This window comes from Neofelis nebulosa, chromosome Y, assembly GCF_028018385.1.
Source record: "Neofelis nebulosa isolate mNeoNeb1 chromosome Y, mNeoNeb1.pri, whole genome shotgun sequence".
NCBI lineage: Eukaryota > Metazoa > Chordata > Mammalia > Carnivora > Felidae > Neofelis > Neofelis nebulosa.
Window position 1 is genome coordinate 5,362,448 of NC_080801.1, and position 14,306 is coordinate 5,376,753.

General features: G+C 53.5%; 1 protein-coding gene across 1 annotated transcript; it reads left to right on the forward strand.

Annotated features, from left to right (window-relative positions):
* The first annotated feature begins 10,215 nt into the window (after positions 1-10,215).
* LOC131503454 (testis-specific Y-encoded protein 3-like) lies at positions 10,216-13,462 on the forward strand. Its single transcript, XM_058714922.1, has 7 exons — positions 10,216-10,531; positions 10,694-11,319; positions 12,012-12,089; positions 12,234-12,345; positions 12,438-12,581; positions 12,675-12,761; positions 13,282-13,462. The coding sequence occupies exons 1-7, from the start codon at positions 10,216-10,218 to the stop codon at positions 13,308-13,310; spliced, it is 1,392 nt and encodes a 463-aa protein (XP_058570905.1). The 3' UTR covers positions 13,311-13,462.
* The last annotated feature ends 844 nt before the right edge of the window (positions 13,463-14,306 follow it).

Consider the following 14,306-nt stretch of genomic DNA (forward strand, 5'->3'; position numbering starts at 1 on the left):
TCCTGGCCTCACGAAAATGGGGAACTGGGTTCCTTTCTCAGCGTCTCAGCGGTTGCATGTCGACGGAGGATGCTGTGGACAGTGTGGTCAGGATTCTGACCGGGCTCCACCTGCCCCGCCCCAAACCGCAGTGGGCAGCACGTGGCCCACTCTGTGTGTGCTTTGGGGAATCTAAAGCCTTACAGCCCCTCCCGTATTCTTCTCAGGTGGTGGAGGTTCAAAGGGGCCTAGGGAGGAACACTGGTCCCAGTCTGCTGCCGGCTGTGCCCACAGGTGTGCGTGCCCAGCTCCTTGACGCTGAAGCTGCAAGGCTTCGCACTGCCCCCAAAGCCCCATCCCTAGGATTTGCGTGTGGGCCAGATGGAAGTGAAGTCCCAGTGACCCTGCGGGATCACAGCGGGTGGTCTCGTCTGTGCCTGGCTACCCGCCTACCTGCCTTCCACATAGCCCGTTGCCCCCATACAGGGCTTTCGGTAAACACGCGGCCACCATCCAGCATGAGAGGGAAGGCTGGACGGTGTCCCAGTACCGCTGGTCATGTGTTGGCTGCTGCCAGCTGACAGCATGGAGACCCCATGGCCCGGTGGAGGACGTCCGACCTGTCCTACAAGGAATTGGGGACGACTGTAGGGATGCATCAGGTCCCATGCAGTAACCTAGCCCTGACCTTACCTGCCTAGCGGGTGTTCGAAGCGCCTTTGGGTCCCAGGCCTGGCATGTGTGTCGGTGAGCTTCCTCCTGGATGGCACTGCCGACACAGGGCTGGCTGGTCAGGGGTCGCGTGTGAGGCCCGTTGGGGCCCGGCCTCTAGGTCCGATACTGCTGTAGGTGTTGTTGAAAAGACAGAGCACAATATGATCGTCCCTTGGGTGTCGCTGCACTGGGGATCCTGTCGCTGCTCCCAGGTTCCCACTACCAGGTCTCCCCGGGAGGCCTGGGAGGTTGCCAGGCTCCTTTTGCAGGGACACAAAGGCTTGTCAGGGCCCATGCCTCAGGGTCCGGTGCTCATTGCGGATGACTTGGGGGCAGTGCGAGAGCTATTGCTCCCGTTCTTAGGGGAGATTGCGGTGGTCTTAAGGGACAAAGATGTGCCTGGAGAAGAGAAGGATGACCAGAGGAAGCATTAAAGGAGGAGGAGAAGGACGATGAGGAGGAGTTGGAGGAAGAGGATTGGGAGGCGTTAGAGCAGGAGGAGAAGGAGTGAATGATTGGGTGCAGGAGAGGGAACAAGTGGAGGAGGAGGATGTCCGGGATGAGGAGGAGCACGAGCCAAAGGAGTAGGAGCGGCTGCGGGAGGATGTTGAGGAGGGCGAGATCAGAGGGAAGAGGATGAGGAGAAAAGATAGAGCCAGGGTGGAAGAGCATGAGTAGAAGTGTAGGAGCAGAAGGAGGAAGAGCCCGAGGAGGAAAAGGTGGAGGGAGAGGAGGAGCGGGAAGAGTTGGAGGAAGAGGATTGGGTGGGGTTAGAAGAAGAAGAGGAGGAGGAGAAGGAGTAGGGAATGACTGGGTGCAGGAGAAGGACAAATGGAAGAGGATGATGTCGAGCACCAGGAAGAGGAGGATCGCGAGCCAAAGGAGCAGGAGCAGCTGGAGGAGGGAGTTGACTAGGACGAGAGCAGAGGGAAGAAGAGGTGAAAGGTCAGAGGTAGGGCAGGAAGGGCAGTAGCAGGAGAGGACCTGGAGAAGGAGGAAGAGTCCTAGGAGGAAGAGTTGGAGGAGGAGGAAGAGGTGAAGGACGAGGACGAGGAGGATCAGATGCAGGAAGAGGATTGGGAGGAGTTACAGGAGGAGGAGGAGGAGGAAGACGAGTGAATGATCGGGTGCAGGCGAGGGAAGAAGTGGAGGAGGAGGAAGTCCAGGACGAGCAAGAGGAGCAGCAGGAGTCGAAGAGCAGTAGTAGCTGGGGAGGAAATTGAGGAGGACGTGAGCAGAGGGAAGAAGACGAGGAGGAGGAAAGGTAGAGCCAGGGCTGGAAGCGCAGTAGCTGCAGAGGGGGAGCAGAAGGATGAAGAGGCCCGAGGCTAAGACTTCCAATACTGTGTTGAGTAACAGCGGAGGGGGTGGACATTCCTGTCTCGTTCCTGACTTGAGCTGAGAGCTTTTGCTCATTGAGATGATATTCACGTTGGGTCGTTCATACATGGCTTTATGACCTCGATGTGTGCTCCTTCTATCCCTACTTTCCTGAGGGTTTTTTTTTTTTTACCAGGAAAGGATGCTGTATTTTGTCCAACACTCTGTCTGGATCGAGTGAGAGGATCCTGTGGTTCTCGTCTTTTCTTTGGTTGATGTGAGGAATCCTGTTAATTGTTTTGCGGATGCTGAACCAGCCCTGCATCCCAGGTGCAAATCCCACTGGGTCGTGGTGAATAACATTTTAATGTATTGTTGGATCCGAGTGTCTGATATCTTGTTGAGGAGTTTTGCATCCATGTGCATCAGGGAAATTGGTCTATAGTTCTCCTTTTTAGTGGGGTCTCTTTCCGGTTTTGGAATCAAGGTAACGCTGGCTTCATAGAAAGAGGTTGGAAGTTTCCTTCCATTTCTATTGTGGGAACAGCTTCAAGAGAATAAGTGTTAACTCTTCCTTAAATGTTTGCTGGCACTCCCCTGGAAAGCCATCCGGCCCCGCAGTCTTCTTCCTTCAGCAGGTTTTTCGTTACTAACTTGATTTCTTTACTGGTGATGGGTCTGTTCAGATTTTCCTTTTCTTCCTCTTTCAGCTTTGGTAGTGTAAATGTTTCTAGGAATTTGTCCATTTCTTCCAGATTGCCCATTTTATTGGCAAATAATTGCTCCTAATATGCTCTTCTTATTGTTTGCCTTTCTGCTGTGTTGCTTGTGATCTCTCCTCTTTCATTCTTGCGTTTATTGATTTGGGCTGTTTCCTTTTTCTGTTTCATCAAACTGATGACTGGCTTATCAATTTTTTTAACTCCTTCAAAGAAGCAGCTTCTGGGCTCATTGATCTGTTCTCCTACTTTTGGTTGGTTGGTTGGTTGGTTGGTTGGTTGGTTTGAGGTTGTTTTTGTTTTTGGTTTGTTTCATTTTTGGTTTCAATAGCGTTAATTTCCGCTAATGATTGTTATTTTCTGCCTTCTGAATGTGTTGGGTTTCATATGGTGTTCTTTTTACAGCCTCTTAAGGCGTAAGGTGAGGTTGTGTCTCTGAGACCTTTCTTTCTTCTTTAGGAAGACCTGACTTGCTAGATAGGTCCTCTTATTACACACCCTGGTGCGTCCCAGGGGTTTTGGGTTGTGGTGTTATCAGTAACTTCCATATACATTTTCATTGACTTCCGTATACTTTGTATATCCTCTTTAAACCCTTGGTTAGCCCATTCAGTCTTTAGTAGGATGTTCTTCAGTCTCCCAGTATTTGTGACCTTTCCAAATTGTTTCTTGTAGTTGATTTCGAGTCTCGTAGTGTTGTGGTCTGAAAATGTGCACGGTGTGACCTCGATCTCTTTGAACTTCCTTAGGGTTGACTTTTTCCGCCAGGAAATGATCTATAGAGGAGAATATTCCATGAGCACTGGAGAAGAACGTATGTTCTGCTGCTTTATTATGAAATGTTCTGAAGATATCTGTGCAGCCCATCATGTCCAGTGTGTCCTTCAACGCCCCCGTTTGCTTGTTGAGTTTTTGTTTAGATTATCTGTGTATTGCAGCAAGTGGGGAGTTGATGTCTCCTCCTATGATGGCATTACTAAGAATGAGGTTCCTTATGTTTGTGATTAACTGATTTGTATATTTGGTTGCTCTCAAATACACCACATAAATGTTTTCAATTGCTAGGTCTTCTTGGTGGATAGACCCCTCGATTATGACATCATGCCCTTGTGCATCACTTGACACAGTCTTTACATTAACGTCTGGATTGTCTGATAGAAGTATGGCTACTTTGGCTTTGTTTGGTTGACGGTTAGCATGACAGATGATTCTCCATCCCCTTATTTTCACTCTGAAGTTGTTTTCACATCTAAAGTGGGTCTCCGGTAAACAGCATATCGATGCAACTTGTTCTCTCATCCATTCTGTTCCCCTGTGTGTTTTGATTGGAGCATTGAGTCCACTGACGTTTAAAGTGAGTACTGAAAGATATGAATTTATGGCCATTATCTTGTTTGAAGGGTTGGAGGATAAAATATCTATATATCTTTATATCTATATCTATATCTACGTCTCCATCTCCATCTATATGTATATGTATGTGTATGTGTATATGTATATTTATATATATATATGTATATGTATATGTATATCTATATGTATGTGTATATGTATGTGTATGTGTATATGTATACGTATTGTATAACTATATCTATATATCTATATCTATATCAATATCTATATATCTCTATATATCTTTATATATCTACTTCTATATCTATTTCTAAATATAAATATAAATATAAAAAGTATAAATATAAACAGGTAGATAGGTAGGTAGGTAGGTAGGTAGGTAGGTAGGTAGATAGATAGATAGATAGATAGATAGATAGATAGATAGATAGATATGAATTTCCCTCTGAGTGTCCCCCCTTAAAATTGCATGCAGGTCTGATTTAGCGGTCACAAACTCCTTTAAATTTTGTTTGGGAACCTTTTTCTCTGTTTCTATTTTGAATGACAGCCTTGCTGGATAAAGAATTCTTCACTGCGGATGTTTCTAATTCAGCACTTTGAACGTATCCTACCACTCCTTTCAGGCCTGCCAAGTTTCTCTGGATAGGTCTGCTGCAAACCTGATCTATCTTCTCTTGTAGTTTAGGGACTTGTTTCCCCTTGGTGCCTTCCTGATTCTCTTTGCCTGAGTACTTTGTGAGTTTGAATATGATATGCCTTGCTGAGGGTCAGTTTTTGTTGAATCTAATGGGGTCCTCGGTGCTTCCTGGATTTTGATGGTGTGTCTTTCCCCAGGTTAGCAAAATTTCCCACTATGATTTGCTCACATAACCTTTCTACCCCTATTTCTCGCTCTTCCTCCTCGGGACCCCTATGATTCTGATGTTGTTCCTTCTGCATGAGTCACTGATTTCTCCAATTCTTCAATCGTGCTCTTTTCCTTAATCTCCCTTGATTTTCCTGCTTCCATAGTCTCCATACGTTTGTCCTCTGAATCGCTGATTCTCTCTTCTGTCTCATCCATCCTTGACACCGCTGCATCCATCCGGCATTGCAGCTCAGTTATATCATTTTTAATTTCATTCTGGCCAGTTTTCACTTCATTTTTTCTCTGCACAAAGGGACTCTAATCTACATTGGACTGCAGCTAGTATTCTCATCATCGTGCTTCTAAATGCTGCTCCAGACATCTTGCTTGTACCTGTGTTGGTTGAATCCCTGGCTCTCGTTTCTTCATGCTCTTTCTTTCTGGGTGAATTCCTTCCTTTTGTCATTTGGAATGGAGAAAAGGAACTCATGAGGTGGAAAATTCAAATGAAATATTCAAAGTGTAAAATGTTAAAAGTAAAAACTTAAAAACACACACGTAAATAATGGAATGAATGATGCTAGATTCTAGGCATGTTTCATCTGGGTGTTGAAAGTGGTTTTGACACAGGGGAGAAAAAAAAAGTGGGAGTGGAGAAAAATTTAGAAAATACCAATAAAAATATTAAAAAGGGAAATGTCGTGAGAATTTGAAAACTCAATACACTGAAGTAGACTAAAAGGAGAAGATGGGAGTAAAATAGAATTTGTGAATATAGACACAAAAGGAAAGAATAATGTAGAAGAGTTTTAAAGAAAATTAGTAAAATTTCCACCTGCCCAGTCTCCTTTGCCTCTCCGCGCACAAAAGCACCTCCCTTCCTGCGCCTCCTCGCTCTCCAAGTTCACTTCTCCATGCCACGTACCTGCTGAATTCGGAGGTTCAGGATATGCAGATTGCTGTGCTAATCCCCCAGTCAGTTTCCTGGGTGGGTACGATGGTTTAGTGTTGGTCTGGCTGTATTTCATGCACACGAGACACTTAAGAAGCTTCCATGCTGTCTGCCATCTTGGCTCCTCCCCAAAGAGGTGAGATGTGTAGCACCAGTTCTCTGATATGAGACATCCCATAGGACAGTTGTGGTCGGTGACAAAGCGGAAAAGGGCATGTACCACACAGGGAGGTCACCCTGGAGGGGGAGGCAGAGAACCTGCTCCAGACCTGGGAGGGGAGGCAGGGGCTCCAATGCTGGAGCCACGCCCACCACCCTCCAGCTGATGGTTCCTGAACAGCAGCCAACTGTCTGGGTCTGGCCTGGAGCTCCTTCACCCCAAGGACCTGTGGTCAAAAAGTTCACTGCCCTGCCTCTGCCCCACCTCCACCACAGCCACAGCCACAGCCACAGCCACTGCAGTGTCCGAAGGGCCACGTGGCCGTGGGCGTGCTTCCCAAAAGCTGGTGGGCTCCAGAAGGAGGCAGCAGGCATTTAAAAACCTTGGGCCTCGACACTCCACCTGCCGGGCCTAGTCTGGAGCCTCATGCCTCAAGTTCCCACCCCTTGTGCTCTATGGCCCTAGCCTGAGGATGGGCTAAGGCCCCAAAGCAAGGGAGTCATGTTCCGGAAAACGCTGAGATTCCTGAGAATACCGGGCCTCCATTCTGCTGGAAGAGGGCGTTCGAGAGTCCAGGCATCGTGGCAGCACGCCCGTCTCAGTCCCAGACAATTTCACTCATTCATACGCACGCGCACGCGCACGCACAGGCATAGGCACGGGCACACACACACACTCCCCCTCTGTGGCTGTCTCTAGTTGTGACTTACTCTCCTTCCTCGGCCTCCTTCCATGTCCCTCTGGCCTCTGTCTGTCTCTGAGTCCCTGTGATCATTTTCTTTAGGGAACGCTTCCTCCCTCCCACACCTCCATCTCTCTTTCTCTGTCTCTGTCCTGTCCTGGGACAGTATCAGTGCACGTGGGTTTCCGTGAGCTGTGCATGTCCATATGGACGTAGTAGGCTGCTGATGGCACAGGGCTGCAGGGGAACGCACAAAGGAACGCACAAGTACCAGGGGTCAGAGCACATCCAGACCTCCTAAGCCGTGACTGCCTCCAGGCAGCCCACACAAGCTGGGTATGCATGTGAACTGAGAAAGGTCAGTCCCTTGGCCCTTGCCCTGTAGGTTGCAGCCAGCTGGGAGGTACTGAGACCCAAGGGACTCCCCAGTGTTGAGAGGGTCTGAAGAAAGGGCAGGAGCCGAGGAAGCAGGGAACCTAGTCGTAGCTGGTGTTTCTCCACCTGCCATGTTCCAGTGCCATTGGTACTGGAAGGTTGGTATCAGGTGTGGCTCTCTTTCCTTGGCATCTCAATGCAAGCTTCCGTGACCCAATGGAGGTCCTGAATCGGCCCTAGTTTTCAGCCAGGTTTGGGCCCCAGGACAAATGCATGTGCTGTGTGAGGGGGAAAAGCAAGTGTGAGTCGTGGGGAGGAGCTAGCTTCGTGAGTGGGATGTGGCAGAGGGCATGAGTGAGTGCACAGGTCCACTAGAGCGTGTCTGTGAATGTATTGTGGCTGGCGCCTGTGAGTACTTTTGCCTGGGCCTTAGCGTTTGTGCTGGCAGCGTGCGCGTGTCTGTGTCCACGTGCCGCGTGGCCGTGCATCTTTGTGCCTGAGTGAGTGTGCGTAGGCCGTTGGCTAGCGAAGGAAAGAGACTGGGGGCTTTCCTGACTTGGTGAGTAAGGGGGAGGCTCCAGTGCCAAAGTGCAGCGAGTGCAATCCCTTCGCTCCTGGGATCGACACGGAGCTAGCTGATCACCTTTCATGACGGGAGGAAAGCCTGGACTTTGCCTGGGTCCGCTCATCCTGTGTTGCCTTGGCCAGGGGCAAGTTGGGGTTGGGCCTTCCATGGCGCAGTGGAGGAGGACCAAAGTTCCCTGCAAGGAAGTGGGCATTAGTGGAGGGAGGCAGCAGATAGCAAGAGTAAGTCTGGCCCTGCTCCTGGAGCGGCCTAGGGGATCATCGCAAGGCCTTGTGGTCCGAGCCTGGGGATGTGTCTCGGTGAACATCCTCCTGGATGACCCTGCAGAGACGGGCCTGGCTGGTCTAGAGTCCCTTGCGAAGTTGGGGCCCGGCCCCTGGGCCCCAATATTGTGGTAGGTGTTGGTCAAACTGAAAGGCATTGCCTGCTTGTCCCAGACAGTCCCTGCACCTGGGACCCAGATTTGCTCCCACGTTCCTGCCACGGGGTCTCCCAGCGATGCGTGGGAGTTTGACAGGCCCCATTTCTCTGGAGGGAGTGAGTTGCATAGGTCAGGTGCACCAGGGTCTGGGCCTGCTTTCCTGTCTTGCCCACCCCCTACGTCCTCTGCTGAGGGCAGCTTGAGGGCTCACCACTGGACCTGTTCCTCTCCCTTTCTGGGTAAGCGTTTGCCTCTCTGTCGGTCACACTGGCCACCCCCTCTCAGCCCCCTACCACCTGGTCAGCCTTCCCCCCATCCACCTGCGTGTCTATGCATTGCTGTCACCTGAAGCGGTGGTGTGCTGCCTCATATATCACAGCCACCCTGGAGCATTTCTGTACCCCGTACGTATCGTGACATAGCCCAATGAGTCTGGAGGAACCTCTTCTGTGTCACGGAAGCAACATGTTGGCCAGAGGGCCCGGCACACGAATTTGGAAATCCTAGAATCCCCCGCCTGCGGGGCAGCCTCCTGGTCCCATAAAGAGGTAGGGGAACACTGCACTCCACCAAAGGGAAAAGGCAATGCATGAGTGTGGTGCCTGGCCAGGCAATGCATCTCAAGCCTCCAATCGTGCAGTGGCTCTGTGTGGTGTGTGTGTGTGTGTGTGTGTGTGTGTATGTGTAGCTGGTGCTGTCTGACATAGACCGGCAGGGAGTCCACATCACCACTGCCCTGACAGGGAGGGAGACCACATCATTGCCCTCACTGCACACCGTCTGCAGCTTATTGCTTCCCCAAAGTGGTCATGTGGCTTCGTGTAGACCGTGGGGCGTGTCCCTCACTTGGGTCCCAACACTACATCCCCCAACCCCCTGAAACCTCTCGGAGACCCTTGAAATCATGCTGTCTGTGGCACAGGGGGACAGTGTTTTGAGTCAGCGCCCACGCTCATGGCAGCCTGCCGCCTAAGTGAGTGGTAAAGGAAATGGGAGCAGGATGAACAGACATATGGCCAACGAAGGCCTGGGGAGGGTCCCTGTGAGAAGATGGCCGACCACTGTGGGAGGAAGGGGACCGCTGTCTGTGGGGCAGACGCAAGCTCCAGGAATCCCAGGGCTCACGGGCACGGGTCTTTCCTGTGCACTGCCACACACGGGAGGAATGGGCAGCCGATCGTGAGAGGGGGGTGTGTGCTTGCCAGCGTGTCACGTTCCAGGCAACGGGGACAAACGGCAAGAGCGGCGCGCGTGATACGCAGCCTCCCCTAGTGTGGCGTCCTCTCCACGTCACACACCTCTGGTCACCGACCTTCCCTAGCCGGTGCACTGCTAGACTGCTGTCATGACATACATGTCTTCTGGGAGCAAAGATGGACGTAGAGAATATGCAAAGGAGGCTGAGCAGATGGAAAACCAGGGTGCACAGACAGCAGGCGCACAGCTGAAATGCGTCTCCCGGACAGCCAAGGTGACCGCTGAGTGGATTTGTCAGACTAGGGGCACAATGAACAACGGTGGCGGTGTACATGGGAAAAGCGTGGAGGTCCCCCTTTACCCGTGTGTATAGACAGCCGCGTGCCCAGCGCAGCGTGGAATGCAAAGGTCGCTTTCGCATGGCCAGAAGCCAAACAGGGCACCCAGAGCGCACAGAGGGCCGGCTGCAAGCCCCCCGGAGGAGTTGCCCCGCACGGGGCCCACAGCCTTCCTGCCTATGCAACAGACGCGCCCCAGTTTCCTGGTGACCTAGGGGCGGGACCGCCGAAGCCACGCACGCCACCGTCCCTATGATTGGTCCCGAAGGCAGTGAAGCAGCCTGGGCGTGGCTTGGAGCTCCCTCAGCCTCAAAGCCGCAGGCGCACACCTCTCACCACAAAGGCCTCCGAGGCAGCATCGGCATGGCGATAGCCACCGCCGAGGCATCCTGGGTACAGCACCATGCGCATGCGCCCCCTCGACGTTTGGGCTCTGGGAGGAAGGGGGAGCGAGTTGCCAGCCATTGCCCTCAGGGCTCCACTGACTGGGTCTGGGGAGGGGGGCCGTGCTTTCACGTCCCGCTTCGTCGCCGGTAGGAGCCACAGTTGGTGTCTCGGGCCGGGGCCGCATGTTGCGCGACTCGTGTTTCCGAAACACTGGGGACGCCCGGAGGCCCCATGCCGCCTTCGACCGGGAAGGGGGCGGTCGAGAGACGAGGGCCCGTGGGGACACTGGGCGTCCGGCAGCGCCGGAGGTGCCGCAGGCCGAAGGCTTGCAGGCCACAAGCGAACAGCCTGTGCAGGAAGGCCAGGCCCGACCCGAGAGGCAGGTGGGCGGCCCCAGCGAGATATCGGTGCCGCTGGTGCATGACATAATGGCGGTGGAGGCGCTGTGGGGCCTGGTGGAGGAGGAGGTTGAGGTGCCGGCCGCGGAAGAGGACACGCGTGGGGAAGAGGGGCATGACCAGAGGAAGAAGGGGGAGGAGGACGAGGAGCAGGAGCAGGGGAAGGACAAGGTCCAAGTTCACGAGGAGAAGGACCTGAAGGACGAGGGGGAGCAGCAGGAACAGAAGAGCAGAAGGAGGAGGAGGAGGAAGAGGGGGAGAGGCAGCAGGAGTCAAAGATTAGAAGGAGGACGAGCAGCAGAAGCCCAAGCAGAAGGAGGAAGAGCGGAAGGAGGAGGAGTTGGCGGAAATGAAAGGGGAGGAGCAGGAGCACCAGGGTGTACAAGCGGGCGCGGCCGTGGCGGTGGAGGCATCGGCGGCGGCAGTGGCAGGGGAAGGGGACCAGGAGGAGGAGCAGGAGGAGGAAGGGAAGGCGTGGGAGCCATCCAAGGGAGAGCAGAATTGCAAACGGAGGAGGAAGAGGAGCAGGAGAAGGGAGCGCTGGAGGAGCAGCAGCAGGGCGAGGAGGAGGTGGAGGGAAAGGAGGACAAGGAGGAGCGGGAGGAGGAGGAGGAACAGAAGCCGAGTGAGCAGGAAGGCCGATGGGTGGAAGAAGCCCAGGAGCTGCAGGTGAAGCAGCAGAAGAAGGAGCGGGTAGAGTCAGGCCTCCGTCCTTGCCCTTCCCCACTGGAGGCTCTGGAGGCCCTTCAGATAGAGCTACAGCCGGTGAATAAACAAGCCAGCCGGGAGCACGCTCGACTCCAACTCAGGATGTGGCAGAGGCGGCAGCGTCATCTGGAACAGAGAAGTGCCCTTATCCAGGGCATCCGTGGTTTCTGGGCCAAGGCTGTATCCTTCCTGCTGCTGGTGGAGGGTCCAGAGGGGGCTGGGCTTGCGCAAGAGGAAGGAAAGGGAGGTGACATTTAGAGGAACCCAGGACAGGGACTGGAGCTAAGCCGCGCTCCAGTGGCCGGGAACGTGCAAACGTGATCCCATCCGGCGGTCCTGGCTCTGCAATGAGTGTGGGAGGAGGGCAGTGCCGGGGTGGGGGAGGCATGTGTGCTTTACGTCGCACCTGGCACGGAAACAGCGCTGGGAGAGTGGGGAGTGGCGGTGGAGGTCCAGGCCAGGACGGGGAAATGACCGAGGGCTTCTTCCCACACAAAGGCGCGTGGGGGCACGTTTCTGGGTCCCGCTAAGCATCTTGCTGCGGGGAAGGCGATGTGAATGCCCACTGGTCGGCGCGAGACCGGATGTGTGCTGTCTGGCTGTGTGGAAGTAAGCGTCCTCAGTGTCCTCATGAGCACACAAGGCTAGGCGTGGTTGCGGGCGTCTGGGCATGCACAGCCTCCTGTGCGTGTCTAGCAGAGCCCTGCGCGATCCTGAGACCCCGTGGGCCTGGACGCAGCCTGTGGGGAGGGCTTGAGACCCTGGGGGAGGACGTCAGTCCCGGGGGGAGGACGCCTGGATGCTGTCCACACGTGTTCTCTGCTTCGAGCTCTCTCATGCCCAGCACCTGAAGGCTCTTTGACCTGCAGCAGTTTGTGAACCACCCTCAGATGTCAGCCCTGATTAGTAAGCCCGATGAAAGCATGCTTCGCCACATGACCAATTTGAAGGTCGGCCTGGGAGTGGGAGGTGGTGTGGGGGGCTGGCCGTGTGGGGAGGGGAGGTGGTGGGGAGAAGTGACGTGTTCCTTCCTCAGGGGAGGGAGGGTGTCCTGGAAGAAGATTTCACATTTCTGCCCCACTGTACCACGGCAGGTGGAGGAACACAAGTTTCCCAGGGAATGCCGGAAGATCCTGCTGTTTTTTGTCAAGAACTCCTACTTCCAGAATGAAGTCGTTACGAAGGAGTATGTCCTAGGCCTTGCTGGTAAGTGTCCCCTGACTGCATGGGCGGCAGTGGGTGGAGGGTTGAATGTGACTGGTTCTCTGGCGCCGTCTCACATACTCGTCTTCCTGCAGGGTATAGGGCGTCTCATTCCAGTCCCATCCAGTGGCACCCAAGGTACAGACAGGAGGCCTACAGACGCAGGCATGACAACAGCAGCCTCAACTTCTTCAACTGGTTCTCTGACCACAGCTTTGCCGGCTCTAGCAGGATTGCTGAGGGGGGGCCCTGTAACAAGGAAGGGAGGTGATTTTCATGGGTTCCCCCACTGCGTGGGATAGCTACCTGAGGCCTGGCCTGTCTCCCCTACCAGATAATCATAGAGGATCTTTGGCCCAATCCCCTGCCGTATTTCAAGATGAAGGAGGCCCCAGGAGAGAGAACTGAGAGGGAAAGAGGTGAGCAGCCAAGGGTGTGGGCACTGAAATGTGTGCCGTGGGGTCCGTGGCACAATTCTCTTCTGCATGGAGGCACCGAGACTCACAGTGGCACAGGAGGTGACACCAGGTCAAAAGGGCATCGGCCTGAGACGGGGAGTCTTAAGAAGTAACGTGTCAAAGAGCCTTTTCCCTTTGGGGAGCCTGAAGGTGGGAAGGGGGCTAGACAAAAAGAATGAGCAAAGCGGGACAACCAAAGCTGGCTCATCAGATAGCACGGTGACAACTGTCATTCCCGGACCATGAACCCCACCGTCAGGCCTCCTACCACCATCCCACATGTTGTCTGGCTTCGGGAGCCCCTTGTCAGCTTTGGCACAGCTTATCACACCCTCCCATTCTACTTTCCGTTTGGAAACATTCAAGCAACCTTAATCAGGGCCAAGATCAGACTCTCACCTGTCCTGTGTGTGTGTGTGTGTGTGTGTGTGTGTGTGTGTGTGTGTGTGTGTGTGTGTCTGTGTGTACCCATATATCCCAGGGATATGCACGATCTTGAGAAGAGTATGAAGGAGCATCGCACTTCATCGACCCCAGTGGAAACCCTTCCGATGCTCACCGATGGTCCACAAGATTCTCCTGCCCACGAAATGAGGACAAGGGTGGTGGTGACACGTGGCGCAGGGCGGGGGTCCAATACATTTGAAGAAATATAGAATGGGAGATAAATATCATGAAGCGATTTGTGTGTCTTCCTCTCAGGTACGCTCTGGGGCGTGTCCATGTATACATGCGGCTGTCCAGGGGTGTAAGTGTTCTGTGCCTGCACATTGGAGTTGCAAGGAAGGGCGGGACGTAGGACATTGTCCGTAGGGATGGGTCACACATTGGGATTGCATGTGAGGTCAGTAAGATTGAAGCAATGGGGACTTGAGTGAGGGAGGCCAGGGCACAAACCTGAGAGAAAGGCCAGTGCCCAGGTTCCTATCTTTCCTGTGAAAAGGAGGAAATTCAAGGAAATGGAGACGCCAGCACAGGCCAGGGAGGTCCAATATTCAGGGTTTGGGCATGTCCATGATGGTGCCCCCAGAATCCCGCATGGGGACACCCTCAGTCATGTTGACTGAACCGCCACACAGGGAGGAATTCCCAGGGTTGATTACCCTCTGGTTTTCAGACGTCTCCCAATGCAGACTGTCTTGGGGACAAGGTCAGGATCTCAGGACCAGCCATACATATTTGAGGGATTGTGAGCAGGTTGTAAGATTGGTGTCCAGGGGAAGGAACCGAGGGACCAGAGGGAGAGTGGGTGGGTAAGACCGATGAAGTTCTGCTTCAGGCACAGTTGACAGGGACAACGTACACGCTGCAGAGAAAACAGCCCACTACAGTCTCACGCAACTCCAAAATCACAGCCAACTTTTCTGGTTCCACTTCCTGAAGCTGAGCCTCCCAAACACCGCTTCACTTATTCACACACACACACACACACACACACACGACTCCTGAAGGAGTCCTAGTACTGATGCCCTTGTGTGAACTTCGCTGTTTCTGAAAAGACCTCTG

Bases quoted from the DNA above. Each gene is read 5' to 3' on its own strand.
- LOC131503454 (XM_058714922.1), top strand. From the start codon at position 10,216: ATGTTGCGCGACTCGTGTTTCCGAAACACTGGGGACGCCCGGAGGCCC. The intron at 10,532-10,693 runs GTGGGGAAGAGG...AGAGGGGGAGAG, and splicing joins GGCCGCGGAAGAGGACACGC to GCAGCAGGAGTCAAAGATTA. The intron at 12,582-12,674 runs AGGGGGGGCCCT...GTCTCCCCTACC, and splicing joins CGGCTCTAGCAGGATTGCTG to AGATAATCATAGAGGATCTT.